This window comes from Pimephales promelas, chromosome 25, assembly GCF_988280905.1.
Source record: "Pimephales promelas chromosome 25, fPimPro1.hap1.1, whole genome shotgun sequence".
In the NCBI taxonomy this organism is placed as follows: domain Eukaryota; kingdom Metazoa; phylum Chordata; class Actinopteri; order Cypriniformes; family Leuciscidae; genus Pimephales; species Pimephales promelas.
The window spans coordinates 19629236-19644207 of record NC_142793.1 but is presented as its reverse complement, the minus strand read 5'-3'; the positions used below and the strand labels follow the sequence as shown (position 1 = coordinate 19644207).

At 37.3% G+C, this 14972-nt stretch overlaps 1 protein-coding gene across 1 annotated transcript in view; it reads right to left on the bottom strand.

Annotated features, from left to right (window-relative positions):
* hcn4l (hyperpolarization activated cyclic nucleotide-gated potassium channel 4l) overlaps window positions 1–10942 on the bottom strand; it is a 28020-nt gene extending 17078 nt beyond the window's left edge. The window contains exon 1 of the mRNA XM_039658109.2: window positions 9908–10942. Within this exon, the coding sequence (XP_039514043.2) occupies window positions 9908–10548 (641 nt within the window). The 5' untranslated portion in view covers window positions 10549–10942. The remainder of the gene's footprint in view (window positions 1–9907) is intronic.
* Between the last annotated feature and the right edge of the window lie 4030 nt (window positions 10943–14972).

The window sequence follows — 14972 nt, the reverse complement described above, 5'->3', positions numbered from 1 at the left end:
GTCATATAATGGAAGTATATGGGGTCCACCTCAAAGAGCAGCGGTGCTTTCGGAGCTTGCGCAGACCAAAGCACCCTCGCCTTCAGAGTACTGGACGTGGCTGTGGTTACATGAGGTAAAATCGATATAATACTGTTCGTTTTTTCGCACAAATCTGCTCGTTTCGTGTCTTAGGCCATCAATGTGTACTTACATTTATGAGTCATTAAATCATGTTTAATTTGGACGTTTCTGTGCATGCTCTTTGAGGTGGACCCCAAAACCGACAAGAACATTTTGACCTAAAAATATAAAAATTGAAAATACTGTGGAAACAAAGACACCTACATCTTAGATGCCCTTGAGGTAAGCTAAAACATATCAAAAATTAATTTCAAAGTGAACTATCCCTTTAAAGTTGTATAACAGTTAACAGTAACTCATTAGCCAATAGCTGGTAAGTTTTTTGAGATACGTCAATGTACGAATATACAATTATGCCAGCTCAGATAAAGACAGGGGGTGTTAATAGGACCAGCGATGAAGTAGTTATAGCCGTTGCCATGTTTCTTCCTGTTATAGAGCCACCAATTGGCCAGTCGCCGTGTCCTTTTCAACGCGACAACAGAATGAGCTCTAGGTGCACCGAGTTTGGTGAAAATATTTCATTCTGTTCATGAGTTCTAGCCATTTTAGTAAAATTGGCTCCTCCCACTTCGAACGTTTTGGCTAGCAAGCTCAGACAGAACTGGAAAGCATGTAGCTCTGTAGTTTAACTGTTGCGCCAGGGAATAATTGATGAGACGCATGCCTTGAAAGCACTGTTAGTAGCTTTGGGTAAATGCATCTGCCAAATGCATAGATCTAATCGTCTACCATCATTTCCTCAAAATAAGTATTATGATGTTAGCAATCACAAACACGAATCTAAAAACCGTACTCAGGATTCCTTGAGAACGCTTCATGAGCACACGCACATGACTGACTGACGCTGGAAATGGCTGGCTGTCTGGTTGGGCTATTACTTCTCATTTATGGATGAGTTCCCTGTTTGGTAATTGGATGTGACGTACGCATGTAAATGAAAGTGGCTGGGAGACATCCAGGAGACCTCCTCTGGCAAGACCGCCATTTCATCAATAAAAGATCTGCTGGGTGAAACATTTACACAAAAATGAGCCACCATAATTGTTGAACGCAGCATTATTATCCCATTGGCCTATACATGTAATCATTTGTCTTTTTTGGGCTGCTGCTAATATTTCATGATATTTTACAGTATTTGCCTGCCTCTGTTCCCCCTGTGCTAATCATTTGTTACACACCACACACTGAAGTCGTTGATTAGCCTTCTTCATTTATAGCGTGGTAGAGAGCTATATAGTTGGTTAATAAATTCCAGTCCTTTGCTGTGGAGTTGTAATTAGGAATCGATCACACAGAGGGTTGGTAAACCGTCCAGCTCGGTATAGATTGCAATGAGAGAATGAGGCTCTCAGCATTTCAGAGTTGTCCAGTGGGATTAGGTGTTGTTTGACACCACAGACAAGAAAAAATACATTCGGTTCGATTTTCGACTTGGCCCTTATATTTGTGTATAAATAGCTCACAATGTTTTCTTCAGTGACAAATCGCTTGCGAAAAGCAGATTAACCGTGGTCTCACACAGTATCAGATCTTGACTGAAGGTTACTTTTCAGCAATCACATTAGTGTAAATAACCATAAACGCATAAAAAAATTTGTTTCATGGATAGTATGTGTCTGTTAAAAGAAAAAATGGGATTTTGATAGATTTGAGTCTAGTATTATTATTATAGATATAGATATTATAGAACATTCAAAAGTAATTTTTTCATAATTTTTGCAAAATTATAAAATGGAAATGTTTCCTTAACATTCGCATGACCAAGAATTTTTTTTTTCAGGGAACCTTCAAATATAACATTTTCATAACAACGATGCAAAACATAATAGAAAATACTTGTAAACAAATATGAAAAATGCAGATTTGTCCAATTAAATTCTCTGTAACTGACCCACTGTAAAAAAATATATGATCAATAAGTTGACAACATATGTTTTTATATTGCTTTTTAAGCAATTTTAAACTTTTTTACAAGTTAAACAAGATTCAACTCATTTTCTTTAAGTCAGTATAATGCAACTTAAGTTGAAATTACTTAAACATCTAAGTTGATTGTAAAAAAAAGTTGCTGCCTTCAATTAGGTGCGGTGTAAAACCGCCTTCAACTGACAGCAACTAGCATCTTATTCCCAAGCATAACCTAATAAAAATAAAAGCCTTATAATATATATGATTCAAATGTACTATTTTAAAGGAGTAGTTTACTCAAAACTTTTGCTAATAATTTACTCACCCCCATGTCATCTAAGATGTCCATGTCTTTCTTTCTTCAGTCGAAAAGAAATGAAGGTTTTTGATGAAAACATTACAGGATTTTCTCCATATAATGGACTTCAATGGGAACCAAACGGTTCAAGGTCCAAATGAGAGTTTCAGTGCAGCTTCAAAGTGCTTTAAACGACACCAAACGATGAATAAGGGTCTTATCTAGCGAAATGATCGGTCATTTAAAAAATAATTTAAAAAGTTTAAGTTTTGTAAGCACAAATGCTCGCCTTGCTCTGTTCTGTGATGAGTGTCGTGACTCTCGTGTTCGAACTCGTTCATCAAAATGAACAAATCTTTTTTCGAGTCATTGAAGGGTCCTGATAAGACCCTTATTCATCGTCTGGTGTCGTTTAAAGCCCTTTGAAGATGCACTGAAACTCTCATTTGGAGTCCATATGGAGAAAATCCTGAAATGTTTTAATCAAAAACATTAATTTCTGTTCGACTGAAGAAAGAAAGACGTGGACATCTTGGATGACATGGGGGGTGAGTAAATTATCAGCAAACGTTTTTTTTTTAAAGTGAACTACTCCATTAATAGGAAACATTGTGCATCACACAGCAACAAAAACTGTGTTTTGCCTGTAAATCTATTCAAAATGAATCAGATGGCATTTAGAATAGAATAAATGAAGTAGGCTATCTGAAAAAAGAATTAAGCTAATATTATATGTTGCTTCTCTGGAAAGATAATACTATAATCACATGTATGTTAAATACCTACATTTAAGTGTAATCTAAAATCTGGGTTTAATCAAATGTAAAAATACTACTTCTGCACTTCAGTGTTGCATGGCTCTATTTTACATTGCTTGAAATGAGCTTTGGGGGAGATTAAACAAGAACAAACCATCTATAGGAAGTGTCACTAAATCTGCCAGATTATTCTCAGACAGTTTTCAGATTATAAAGGATTTGCCATTGACATTTACCCTTGGACAGATGCTCCAGTGGTCAAAGCAGTCAGTGGGCAAAAAGAATAAGCAACATGTGCTGAACTGTGTACCATACACATGCGAGAACTAAATGTGATGTACCAATACCGTAACAAGTTTTAAAACAACATATAAATGTAGTGATTAAATTATTTTAACAAAACATACATTTATATAAAATAAAATAAATAAATATTACGGATGTGGAAGGAAGAAGTGCGACGAGGACCAAATTACAGCCGTTTTATTTAAACAAACACAACGAAGATCATCCAAACCAGGCAAAAGTCCAAACAAGAAACGCATTCAGACAAGGTAGAAGAAGACAAACGCAACAGCTTTTCAACAGGCTGCGTCCAAAATCACATACTCACTGGTAACTTACGACCACTTAAAAAGTATGTTCATAGTATGAGTGTGTAGTAGCCTATGAATGTAATCTGGACTCACAACATTCGCCATGTTGTCATTATCATGTGACCTACCAGCATCGGTTGTGTCACTTCACTGTTATTCATAAATCCTCTCCGGTGGCCTCATGGGATAGTAAAGTGTCCATCGTAGGCAAGATTCAGAATCTCGCCGGAAGAAGAAGGTCATCCAGTTCATTTTTTCCTATTCTTTTTTGAATACTGTGAATTTACACTTACTTCTTTTGCCACATATTGTTTTTCGACAACTATATAGTAGGGAAGTATGCGGTTTTGGATGCAGACTTCAACTGACAACAGACTTCTGAAACACAGGGGGATATACACACAGGATAACAAGAGGCTAACTAAGAACAGATGAGGGTAATCAATCACTATGAAAATAAAAAAGAGTGACCATGAAGATAAACAAGGCAGCAATGCAATCTTAAGCAAACTAAACACAGGAAGTGAAACTGCAAAACAATAGGAACAGATAATACACTTTAACATAAGAGTCCTTGAACGCAAAACAAAGGAGGACGTAACACTTATTAATAAAAATTTAGTTAAAACAAAACTATTAAAAACTTATTTTTTTTAAAATATGAATACAAAACTACATAATGATAATTCCTATAAAATGTTATATTTATAGTTTTCAATAAGTCACTATGCTGTATTTAAGACCACTTAAGTCCCCAGAGCTTGTGCGTTTGTTATTGAAATATTTGAATAAATAATACATTTCTCCATGTTTAAACCAGATTTTTTCCACAAAGTAAGCACGGAAATTGGAAGGAAAAACAACAACGGAAAACAGATTCTGCCTGGACCTACCAATTAGATGGTATAAATAATCTCTTCATTTCATATCACATCACAGTATTTTCTTGGTCCACTTAATCTCAGGATTATATTATATCCTGTAAGCTTCCATCATGTGTATATTAGCCTTTGCACTGCCTATAAGCAACATGAATATGCAGTTGTTCACCCACACTGTTACTCAATTGGAAGTACTCTATATTCTCTTCTCAATTCCCACGTGTGAACAAGGGATAAATCAAATAGGAACATAGACTATAAACAACCAGAAACCACAAGAGGCAGTCTTCAGTGTCATTTGCGAGCGATGTGAATCACTGATTGCCACAATCACTGTAAAATGGATAACCTCTGTGGGTATGATCTTGAAAAATACCAGGTTGGAAAAGTGGAGATAGCTCCGTGAAAAGGTCTAGCATTGTTTCATTGTTTGTGTTACGTAAAGATCCATACGACTTCAAAATGAAGGGGAATCGAAGCTTAAACAACCCTATTTAGGCTAAAAATCAACTAACAGATGAGAGTCACTGTTAAATGACAGCAGTGGGAACACATTTCATCCAAACAAAAGCCTTTGCAATAATCAGCTTTCTGTTACAATCTGCCAAAAATACACTCTCCATTCTCCTTCTCTCTATCTGTTGCTGCTTAGCATATTATGAGTCCTAATTGTCTTTCCCAATCCCCATCCCTCCAATTGTGATGATCTCTCTGTGGAATCTGTGTCAACTCTACTCACCAGATCTAGCCATCATCCCGAACGCTCCGCACCAGAGCTCAACCAGTCGCTCTGGCCGCTGGAGTTCCCTGCAGAAAGCTAATGTGTTGGGTACATAATAATAGGTTTATGCAAGCCATGATTCACTTGGGTGGCTGTCATGCAGCCGTCATGCAAAAGAGTAAAATGAATACAGATAGCCTAAAGGGTGTTTCTTCAACTATGGCCACTTATGGCCTTGTGAAACGGAACTCAACTCTAACCTACAAGACACTCACTTTAGTTCTGTCATGGCAACTATATGAATATATTGGCATGCCAATGGATATGAATAGAGAAGATATTTTAAGCTTCTGCTGTTGATTATTGCTGCTGCTTCAGAGCAAGTACAGGATGAATTGAATTACCTGTAGCAGATCTATACAGGTGGAGCTGGGGAGGTGGATGGTTTCTGAAAACGCACAAAATGCTATGTTTACGTTGCATTGCGTTATCACTTTTTATTCTGCGTTTAGACGAGCGTTATGGGTGGGAAATCCGCGTATGGTGACGCAAAAGTGTGTGAAATTTGATGTAGTATGCACTCCAGGCAGCTAGGTGGCGATGTGAAGCACTGCCACACAACAACACCAAGTCCGCGCGCCTGCGTACAACCTTCACTGTCTAGCAGACTTTTGCGTTTTTACCCTTTACACGGGAACGCAGCGGTGGAACGTTTTTAAGATTTCCACTCTGGACGGTGGTTTCACTTTTTTGCGTTTTTAAGCTCCAAAAACGCCGTCACCGTGTAAATCGAAAGGCACATCTGATAAAATATTTTTACGTTTTCACACGCAAGCGTTCTCGTGTAAACAGGGCCTAAGTAATTGAGCTCATTGGCTACAGATGCAGCATGAACCAATCAGCTGTGCCCTATAGAGAATGATGTGATTGGTAGCAGACTGAGTTAAAGGGATAGTTCACCCAAAAATGAAAATTAAGTAATTAATTACTCACCCCCATGCGGTACCAACCCCATAAGACCTTCGTTCGTCTTCGGAACACAGTTCTCAAGTGGAACAACAGTGGCTCAAATATAAGTTTATCAAAAGACGAGAATACTTTTTGTGCGAAAAAACAAACAAAAATAATGACTTTATTCGACTATTCCTATTCCTTTTAGATCGCAGTTCTCGCACATGCGTCGTGAAAATCTCTTGAACTCTCGTCTCAGGCCTACAAGGAAGAAATGGAGTAGTCGAATAAAGTCGTTATTTTTGTTTGTTTTTTCGCACAAAAAGTATTCTCGTCGCTTGATAAACTTATAGTTGAGCCACTGTTGTCACATGGAATATTTAAACATTTTCTTCATTGACTTTCTGGGCCGTCAAGTTTCGGTACCTTAGGCAGCCTATGTAGCAGTGATCCACCTCTCAAATTTAATCAAAAATATCTTCATTTGTGTTCCAAAGACGAACAAAGCTCTTACGAGGTTGGTACAGCATGGGGGTGACTAATTAATGACTTAATTTTCATTTTTGGGTGAACTAACCCTTTAAGGACCTACAAGCCAGCGCCATTTAGACTTTCATGACAACTTTGTATTGATGAAAGAAACGGGCCTCTTTGCTGTATTTTAAAATGATCAAACCTATAATTCAGGAACACCCAAAAAGTCACAGAGACACAATGCTCTCATGAACATATCAAATATGTTGTCATATTAAATTTTATTGGAAGATATTTTGAAGAATGTTAGTTGACTTCCATAGTATTACTTTTCCATATGGAAATCAGCTGCAACTGTTTGATTACCCATATCCTTCAAAATATCTTGTGTTGAGCTAGAGAAAGACATTCATACAGGTTTGGAACAACTTGAGGGTTTTTCATTTCAAAAATATTATAGAATATAAATGATTGGATATTGTTCATTGTATTTTATTTCTTAGCCAATTAAAGGTCAGAGATAAGAAAAAAATAAAACCTGATAATTTGGACAAAGATCAGAAAAAAATGGTATTATATTTGACATTTTTGTCCTTGAAATAGTTCTTGAAATAGTTTTAAAGGGATACTCCACTTTTTTTGTAAATAAGCTCATTTTACATCTCCCCCAAAGTAAAAACAGTTGGGTTTTACCGTTTTTGAATGTATTCATGAATGGATATGAAAACGGTAAAACTCAACTGTTTAACTCTGGGGGAGTGGTAAAATGAGCCTAAAAAAAAAGTGGAGTATCCCTTTAAGATATATGTTGTTTATATTATAATACATATAAGTGCACAATGTTGAAGAAACACATAAAAAAGCGTTTGCTCTGTTAGTTCTCTTAAGATGAGTCGTGCCAGAGGAATCTATCTCTTGTGAGAGAGCCGTGCTTTCACTCTCCAATGGAGCTAATAGACAAACGATGTGATGCACCATATTGTTCAGCAGAACATTATATTTCCTACGCTTTCCAAATGCACTGCAGAACAGAGCTGCTCTGTGGTGATTCATTAAAAAAGCACGTCTCTTTGCTTCCCTTATTCCAGAAAGCCTTGAACACTGACGCTAACCTTCCACCCCCTCTCAATAGCCTCCCGTTACATTCTGACACTCTCTTCTCATTTTCTGCATCAACCAGGTGATGCAATCAGCAAATGGAACTCCCTGCATCGCCCGTCCCCTTCCCAAACAGTTCTGAGGGGAGGAAGGTCAAAGAGCACGAGGAGAGAGGGATGTGGCAAGCGGAAGAGGAAGGAGACAAGGGCAAATGTGAAGATGACACCTGAAAATGCCAAACGACTAAGGACGTTACCTCTTGTGACAGGTGATTCTTTACAAATCACCTGCTGATGTGTCTGTGTGTGTGTTTTTTGGTACACAGCAGGTCTTGCTGAATTAACATTTCGTGAGCTTAGCATTATAAGGTTCTATCTCCACTTTTGGTTGAAATTGAGTTTTTGACATAATCTGATCCATTAGGTGTTTATTAATGCCTGTGTGGTGTTATTTTTGTAAAAAACATATATATATATATATTAATAGATAAAGCTATAATAGAAGATTATGCTACATAACAGTTTTGCCAGATGGGATGTAAAAACTTTGATGCTCAATATCTCAATATCTACCCTAAATGGAGATAGAACTTTATAATTAAGCTCACAATTTGTCTTAAAAAGAAAGGTTTTTTAACAGCGTTGATGGTTTCACAAAGAGCCTCACCATTTGCACAAGAAAAATGTTCTTCAGATTATTACAAATTTCTTCACACTAAGAAAAGAGTGGGTCTTTTAAGAATAGAAAAATGGTTCTTATGGCGTACCTGCAAAAAAAAAAAAAAAAAAAAAAACTATATATTTTCAAGAGTTTTTTCAGTCAGACGACGTGCATTTTGGATAGTTTTGCAAGTATAAATGCCACTGAAGTTAAAGAGAAACACTATAGGAAAAATCCATAAAAATAGATCCCATGTGTTAATAAGGAATTTTCTGTATTGATTTTTTCACGGGTGTTTGTTTTACTCATATTCTGAATTACGCACTGCATAATGACGTGTTTTAGAGTTAAAGAGATAAAAACAAAATGAACAGAATGAAAATTCTGTTATCATTTACTCACCCTCATGTTGTTCCAAACCCGTATGACTTATGGAACAGAAAGGAAGATTGTTTTTTGTCCATAAAAAAAGTCAATGGTGTTCAAACAAATCAAAAAAATGCTTTTGTTTGGACCCCATTGACTTTCATTGTATGAACAAAAGCTGTTGTTAATAATATCTTACTATGTGAAGAAGAAGTCGTACAGGTTTGGAACGACATGAGGTTCAAACGACATTGATTCAAAATCCAACTTCTGAAACGAAAACTCTGTTTTCAAATCCATCCGCATTAATGTAGACATTAATGTACTGCAGAACAACCCTGACTTACATCTAATTTCAACTGATATCCAAAACAATGTGGCAATATCTCATTTAGGAGCACGCAACTGCTCGGCCTGGCTGTGTGAAGGCCATGTATGGACCACAAACCTGACTGTTACTGCCCCCTCCAACTAAGACGGTTCAGCCCTCACCGACCAGAGTGCCATTAAATAAATTGTGTTGTCGTAATCCTCTCTGATGTTTGCTCCCAATAATGTCTGTCGTCATGTTAACCCATTTTGACCACCCTATTTCCCGGACTGCGCAGAACGGGCAACTCTGTTTGAGTGAAAACAGCAGCATTGCACGAGAACAACACAAATCTAAGTATGATTGTGACTTATTTCAATGCAGTAAAGTGAGAGATTAGGGACAGCTCACTTCTGTGATTGGTGCAGTCTAAGTTTCACACGAGTGCCAAAACAATCACAAACACTCATATAGACATGGAGAGAGGAGGTGATGTTGGTGACACCGTTTGCCCTTGCATTTTGTGTTCTGGCAATGTGGATGGTATCAATGTCAACATGGACCAAGTGAAGGCCTGATTTTTATATCCTCAGCAAGCTCAAGGACACAGAAAGACGTTTTAGAAAACAAAACTCTCATGAAATCCATTAAAAGGACATGTGAGCAAACCACAAAATCACTTTCATTTTGGAGAGCTCCTGGCTAGGGGCCTGACGGCAGTGGAAACATTTGCACAGACAATAATTTGACAGTGGATTACCTGAAGTCACTGTATGGGTGAATGATCCAAAAGCCTGCAGATTTGACCCGTTCTTGCTCGCGCTCCACTGCCTTCTCGCTCCCGAACATTCGAAGCGAGAACTTGTTGACTCCCGGTTGAAGCATCGCTCCAAACTGCCTGTGCATAAAGCTCGCCTGGTACAACCTCTCATCGTCCGGCAGGATCTGATCGATACCCTCCAACTTTACGAAAGTCGACTGTTCTTCAGAGGGCGCCTGCTGTGCCCCGTCGCCGCGACCGCCCTGCGCGCCCTGGCTCTCCCCGGGTCCGGTGTGCTCCGAGGGACCTTCATCCTCGGGGCTAGCATCCCCGATGAGGCGCCTCTGCTCCGCCAGATCCGCGTCTGAAGCATGTCGGCTGGTGATGGAAGAGAGGCTGCCCCTGAACCTCCGGCAGTCCCCGTTCACGTTGGTTCTGAAGGGTCTCCCCACATCGGTCTCCGCGTCTCCGCTCTTGGCCTCGCTGACACCTTTAGAGCTCCCCGTGGAGGGAAGATGCTTCATTTTGACACTTTTCCTCCGAGTGTCCTTGTCGCTGTCTTCACCGTCTCGAGTCATAGCCCCCTTGTATCCAAACTGATGTGGCAAGCTATAGAGTCGTTTGCGCATGGAAGGATGCATTGTGATCGACCACCTTAACAGAAACAATGACAGTCGGTATCATCTGAGAAGAGACGGAGGCAGGAAAATAGGTCGTAAAAAATATGAATGCACATATATGCATCCCACTGCATCTGTAATACTAGACACTGATCCCGAGAGCGCAGAATCAAAGCGCGCACAGTGGATGCGGGAAGACGGACGGACGTGTCTGAACGGGAAACAATTTGACGCGCGTCTCAATGACAAATCATAGCACCCTCTTTTTCAAACTACTCTTGAAACAGCACTTACGAAGCCCCCGGCCATTGACACATCAGTAATCCAATGTGCAAAAGATGTCCAGTTCAGATGTGGTAACGTGCATGGGGATGGATGATCTATTACGTTGCCATAGAAGCGCAGACAGCAAATAAGCACGCACCACCGAAACAGACTGTTAAGGGTGTTGCAAAAAAAAAAAAAAAAAAAAAAAAAACAACACACACACACACACACGCACACAAACATGGCATTGCCTGTCTTCAGCAAATGATTTGCTGATGTGTATTTTCGCCAAACAATAACACAAAAAATTGTGACTGGCAACAGTAAAGTTTTACGTCATTCATGAAGGCTTATGGAAAATAATTAGGTATTGTTCCATGCTTAAATGAACTTTAGTGTTAATTTAATAATCTCTCTTTAGCTCACCATAAACATTTTTAATTTTTAATTGAATAATTAAAAAAAGATCCATGCACTGATGCACCACGTAATTATTTTTCATCAATCAAATATCTGCCATTCCACGTGGGTTTAGACAAATCGTATGAATTCGCACGAGTGAGGTCGTACGAATTAGTACGAATTAGCCACTTTTTAATCACTCGTACGAATTCGTACGAATTGGTCGTGAGATAGGGTAGGCCATTCTGCCTCTTGCAACATCTCTGAGTCTGATGACGTGTTTACTGCCACGAGAGCGGGACAATCAGTCATTCATTTAAGATCAACCAATAGCAAACCACAACCATCCAATCAATTTTCGACGGGAACGATTCACGCTACCCATCGAGATTTGCTACTTACCGGTTATGCGCATGTGCAGACTCAGTTTTTTTTTTCCTGTTATAATTTCCCTTTAAAAATACTTACTACCATATGAATATTTGTACGGTCAGCCAGCTGAAAAAGAATAACTAAAAGTTTCAGTTACTATGAGGAAAGGTGTACTTTGACAAGTCAAAGATGAATATTTTATGATGATTTTTACTTTTCACACCGTTTTAAAAATAAAAACAGTAGTCTGTACAGCTATACTCATAGCTTAGAATTGTATTATAATTGTATTTCATACGACTTTAATCGGTATTCTGTGATCAATTCGCGCTACGGTATAGCATTTTTCAACAAGGCAGCAAAAATCGACAGAACACCGGAATACAATTTTGGGTTGAACGACAAACCTGAAACGATTGCAAAATTACTAACATAAATTCCTCTGAAGGTCACTGAATAATTCGCACACTGCTTATTTATTATTCATATTCCGGTAGGCTTCTTCGTTTGGTAGAGTTTTATGAAGAAGATGCGATGAGACACTATTGCGCTCATCAGGTTAGGCCAGCATATTTCTGTCAAATCGATTAATCGCATTGAACATACTAGTTTTAGTTGTGACACACACATTTATTATATAAACAAAACTTTTATGTAAAGTGCGATTATTCGCGATTAATCGTGATTAATCATTTTGTACAGCAGTAATATGTAGCCAAGAAAATGAAGCAAAACATTTGTTTGCTAGCTGACAGCTTTCAGGTTTGGTTTATTCAGGTGTAGCTGGTGGGCAAGTAAAGTAAAGCTCCCTGAATAGCTCAGCTAAGAGGACAACAGCTATGATATTCTTTGATGGGTCTTGTTTAGATGTGTATGACACATCAGTGTAATGAGTAAACAAAGAGGAGCATAATAAGGGCATCACAGCCACAACATGTAACAGTCAATAGCCTACATATTATTCTTATTCTTATGAGTAATACAATTATCTGATCTGACATATTCAAGCCATTGATTATGTTAAATATAGCCATGTTAGGGCATGTTTCATGTTCATAAACGACAGCAGAAAGCCCTTGTTTCGAAACAGCTGTGCGTCAGCCAATGTCCTTGCTTTTACAGTCCGGATACAACACAACATGTCAGATGGTGAAATCAGGGCACCAAGTGATATGATGAAACTAGATACTGAGAGAATAATGGCACTATAATCTGTAAGCGCCCGGGCAAAGACAGCTTTCTGCCTTTTGAGCAGAAAATGCATTGTGACAAACACTGCCTTTCCAGGAATCATCCATCCCTATGGCTAAAGTGGAGAAACGGCTGTGAGATTATGTGATTTGTGTGTGTGTGTGTGTGTGTGTGTGTGTGTGTCATATATACTCAGTCAGCTAATTTCCCTGTATATATTTATAATATAGTTCACATTTATTAGCTAGTTAATGAGATTTTAAAGTGCCTCTTATTTCAGTGTTGTGATTGTTGGTTTAACTTAAAGTAAGTTACCTGCACTGTAAAAATGAATGAGCTTTATCTAATCAAATCAATTGTGTCAACAGATTACAAGCAATAATATTAATTCAATTTAACACATTAGAATTGAGTAATAATTAACCAGTTAAAATGAGTAAAACTTAAAAAAAAAAAAAAAAAAGTCCCCAGTATGGTGATCGGTGTTTGCTTTAGGTTTGTTTTTAAATTACGGTTTTCTCAGCTTGTTAACATCAGGTGTCTTCAATGTTGGCAATATAAAATAAAGAGTTCGTAATTAATCTTTGATGTCAGTCTGTTATTAAGATATTTTTGTTTAATTTTTTGGTGTAAACTTTAAATGGTTAACTTTTAAGGAATATAATTTGATTAACTATTACTCAATTCTAATTTGTTCAATTTATTTACTTATATATATAATTTTATATAAATATAATTTTACTTGTAATCTGTTGCTACAATTTTATTGATTAGAAAAAGCACATTCATTTTTACTGTGTGGTTGCCTTAAAATTTTGAGTTCTTTGAAATACATTTTTCTTTTTATTACACATACGTGTTAATACAATGTAGATTGATTTAATCAACAGAAACACAAAATATGATGTTATCGGACCACATTATCTCAGTTGTGATGACAAATAGTGAAAATATTTTTTAGTAATGTGCTAAATACAACATATTTACACCATGCAGCGACACCTGGTTTGAATTGAAAAGTTAATAATGTAAATGGTATCTCCAAATACAGTTGCAGAACTCATTGTTGTTGAAGCTTTTGGAGGTTTCAGCGTTGGTCAGCAATGCCCCCCTCTGGTGCACAGACATATTTGTTTTAGGACCGCAGGCATAACAGTAACTAGGATGATTAAAAAATTAATTCAATAAATACAAAATCCTGAAATATGCAGTATAAACACCCACACAAATATCATGTCAATACTGGAGCAGATGGTTTCAAACAATGCCGTATTCTCCACTTATATTTTCAGCTTGCTCTCTAAAAACTATATATTCTGAACAGTGATTTTTTTTATATTGCAAGTAAATTTTATATATGATTACAAAAAAGGGGAAGCAACAATTTGAAATTTTGAAATAGCAAAACTGAAATAGTATTTTCTTGTAAATCTTTGTTTTATTTACAACTTTTTAGCATATACCATGGGGTTCTTGACTCAAATTTAAAGAAACCTTATGCCAAAAACGTTTTAGGACAAATGCCTTATGACTACATAATACTTTAATGGTAAAAGGGTTTTTTTTTTTTCTAGTGATAAAGTATGTTTATGAGTTTCTTAATTTGTACAAATGTTATTTAAAATGAAAAGTGAATTAAATAACCTTTTCTGGTAACACTTCACATGAAGGGGTGTGCATAAGACTGACATGACACCTTCATAACCATGACATTACATATATCTTGAATATGAAATAGGGTTTATGCATGTTTATGACAACTTAAGTGACTTTCGCTCTATAATGACATTTTGAAAGCAAATATGACATTGTTTGAGATGTCTTTGTTATGACACCTAGACATAAACCAAAACACCATAACCTGTCAGTGTCTTTGTCATGACAACTTGACATAAAATTAAGACAACTTTGACATTGGCTGTCATGAGGCTTTATAACAGTGTCATGAATATTTTTCGTGTCCTCAACTACAGCGGTACTAATTGAATTTGTCATTAAAAAGTTATAATGGCTTCATGACAGCCAATGTCAAGATCAACCACCTGACAGTTTAATGTAATGTTAACCAATAAAGCTAGGTGGTTTCTTAAGTTTGATAATTAATCTGCTATGTCATTGTTGTGTTGTCTTAGTATGTCACGTTGTCATGATAAAGACACTGACAGGTTATGATGTATTGGTTTATGTCAAGGTGTCATAACAAAGACATCTCA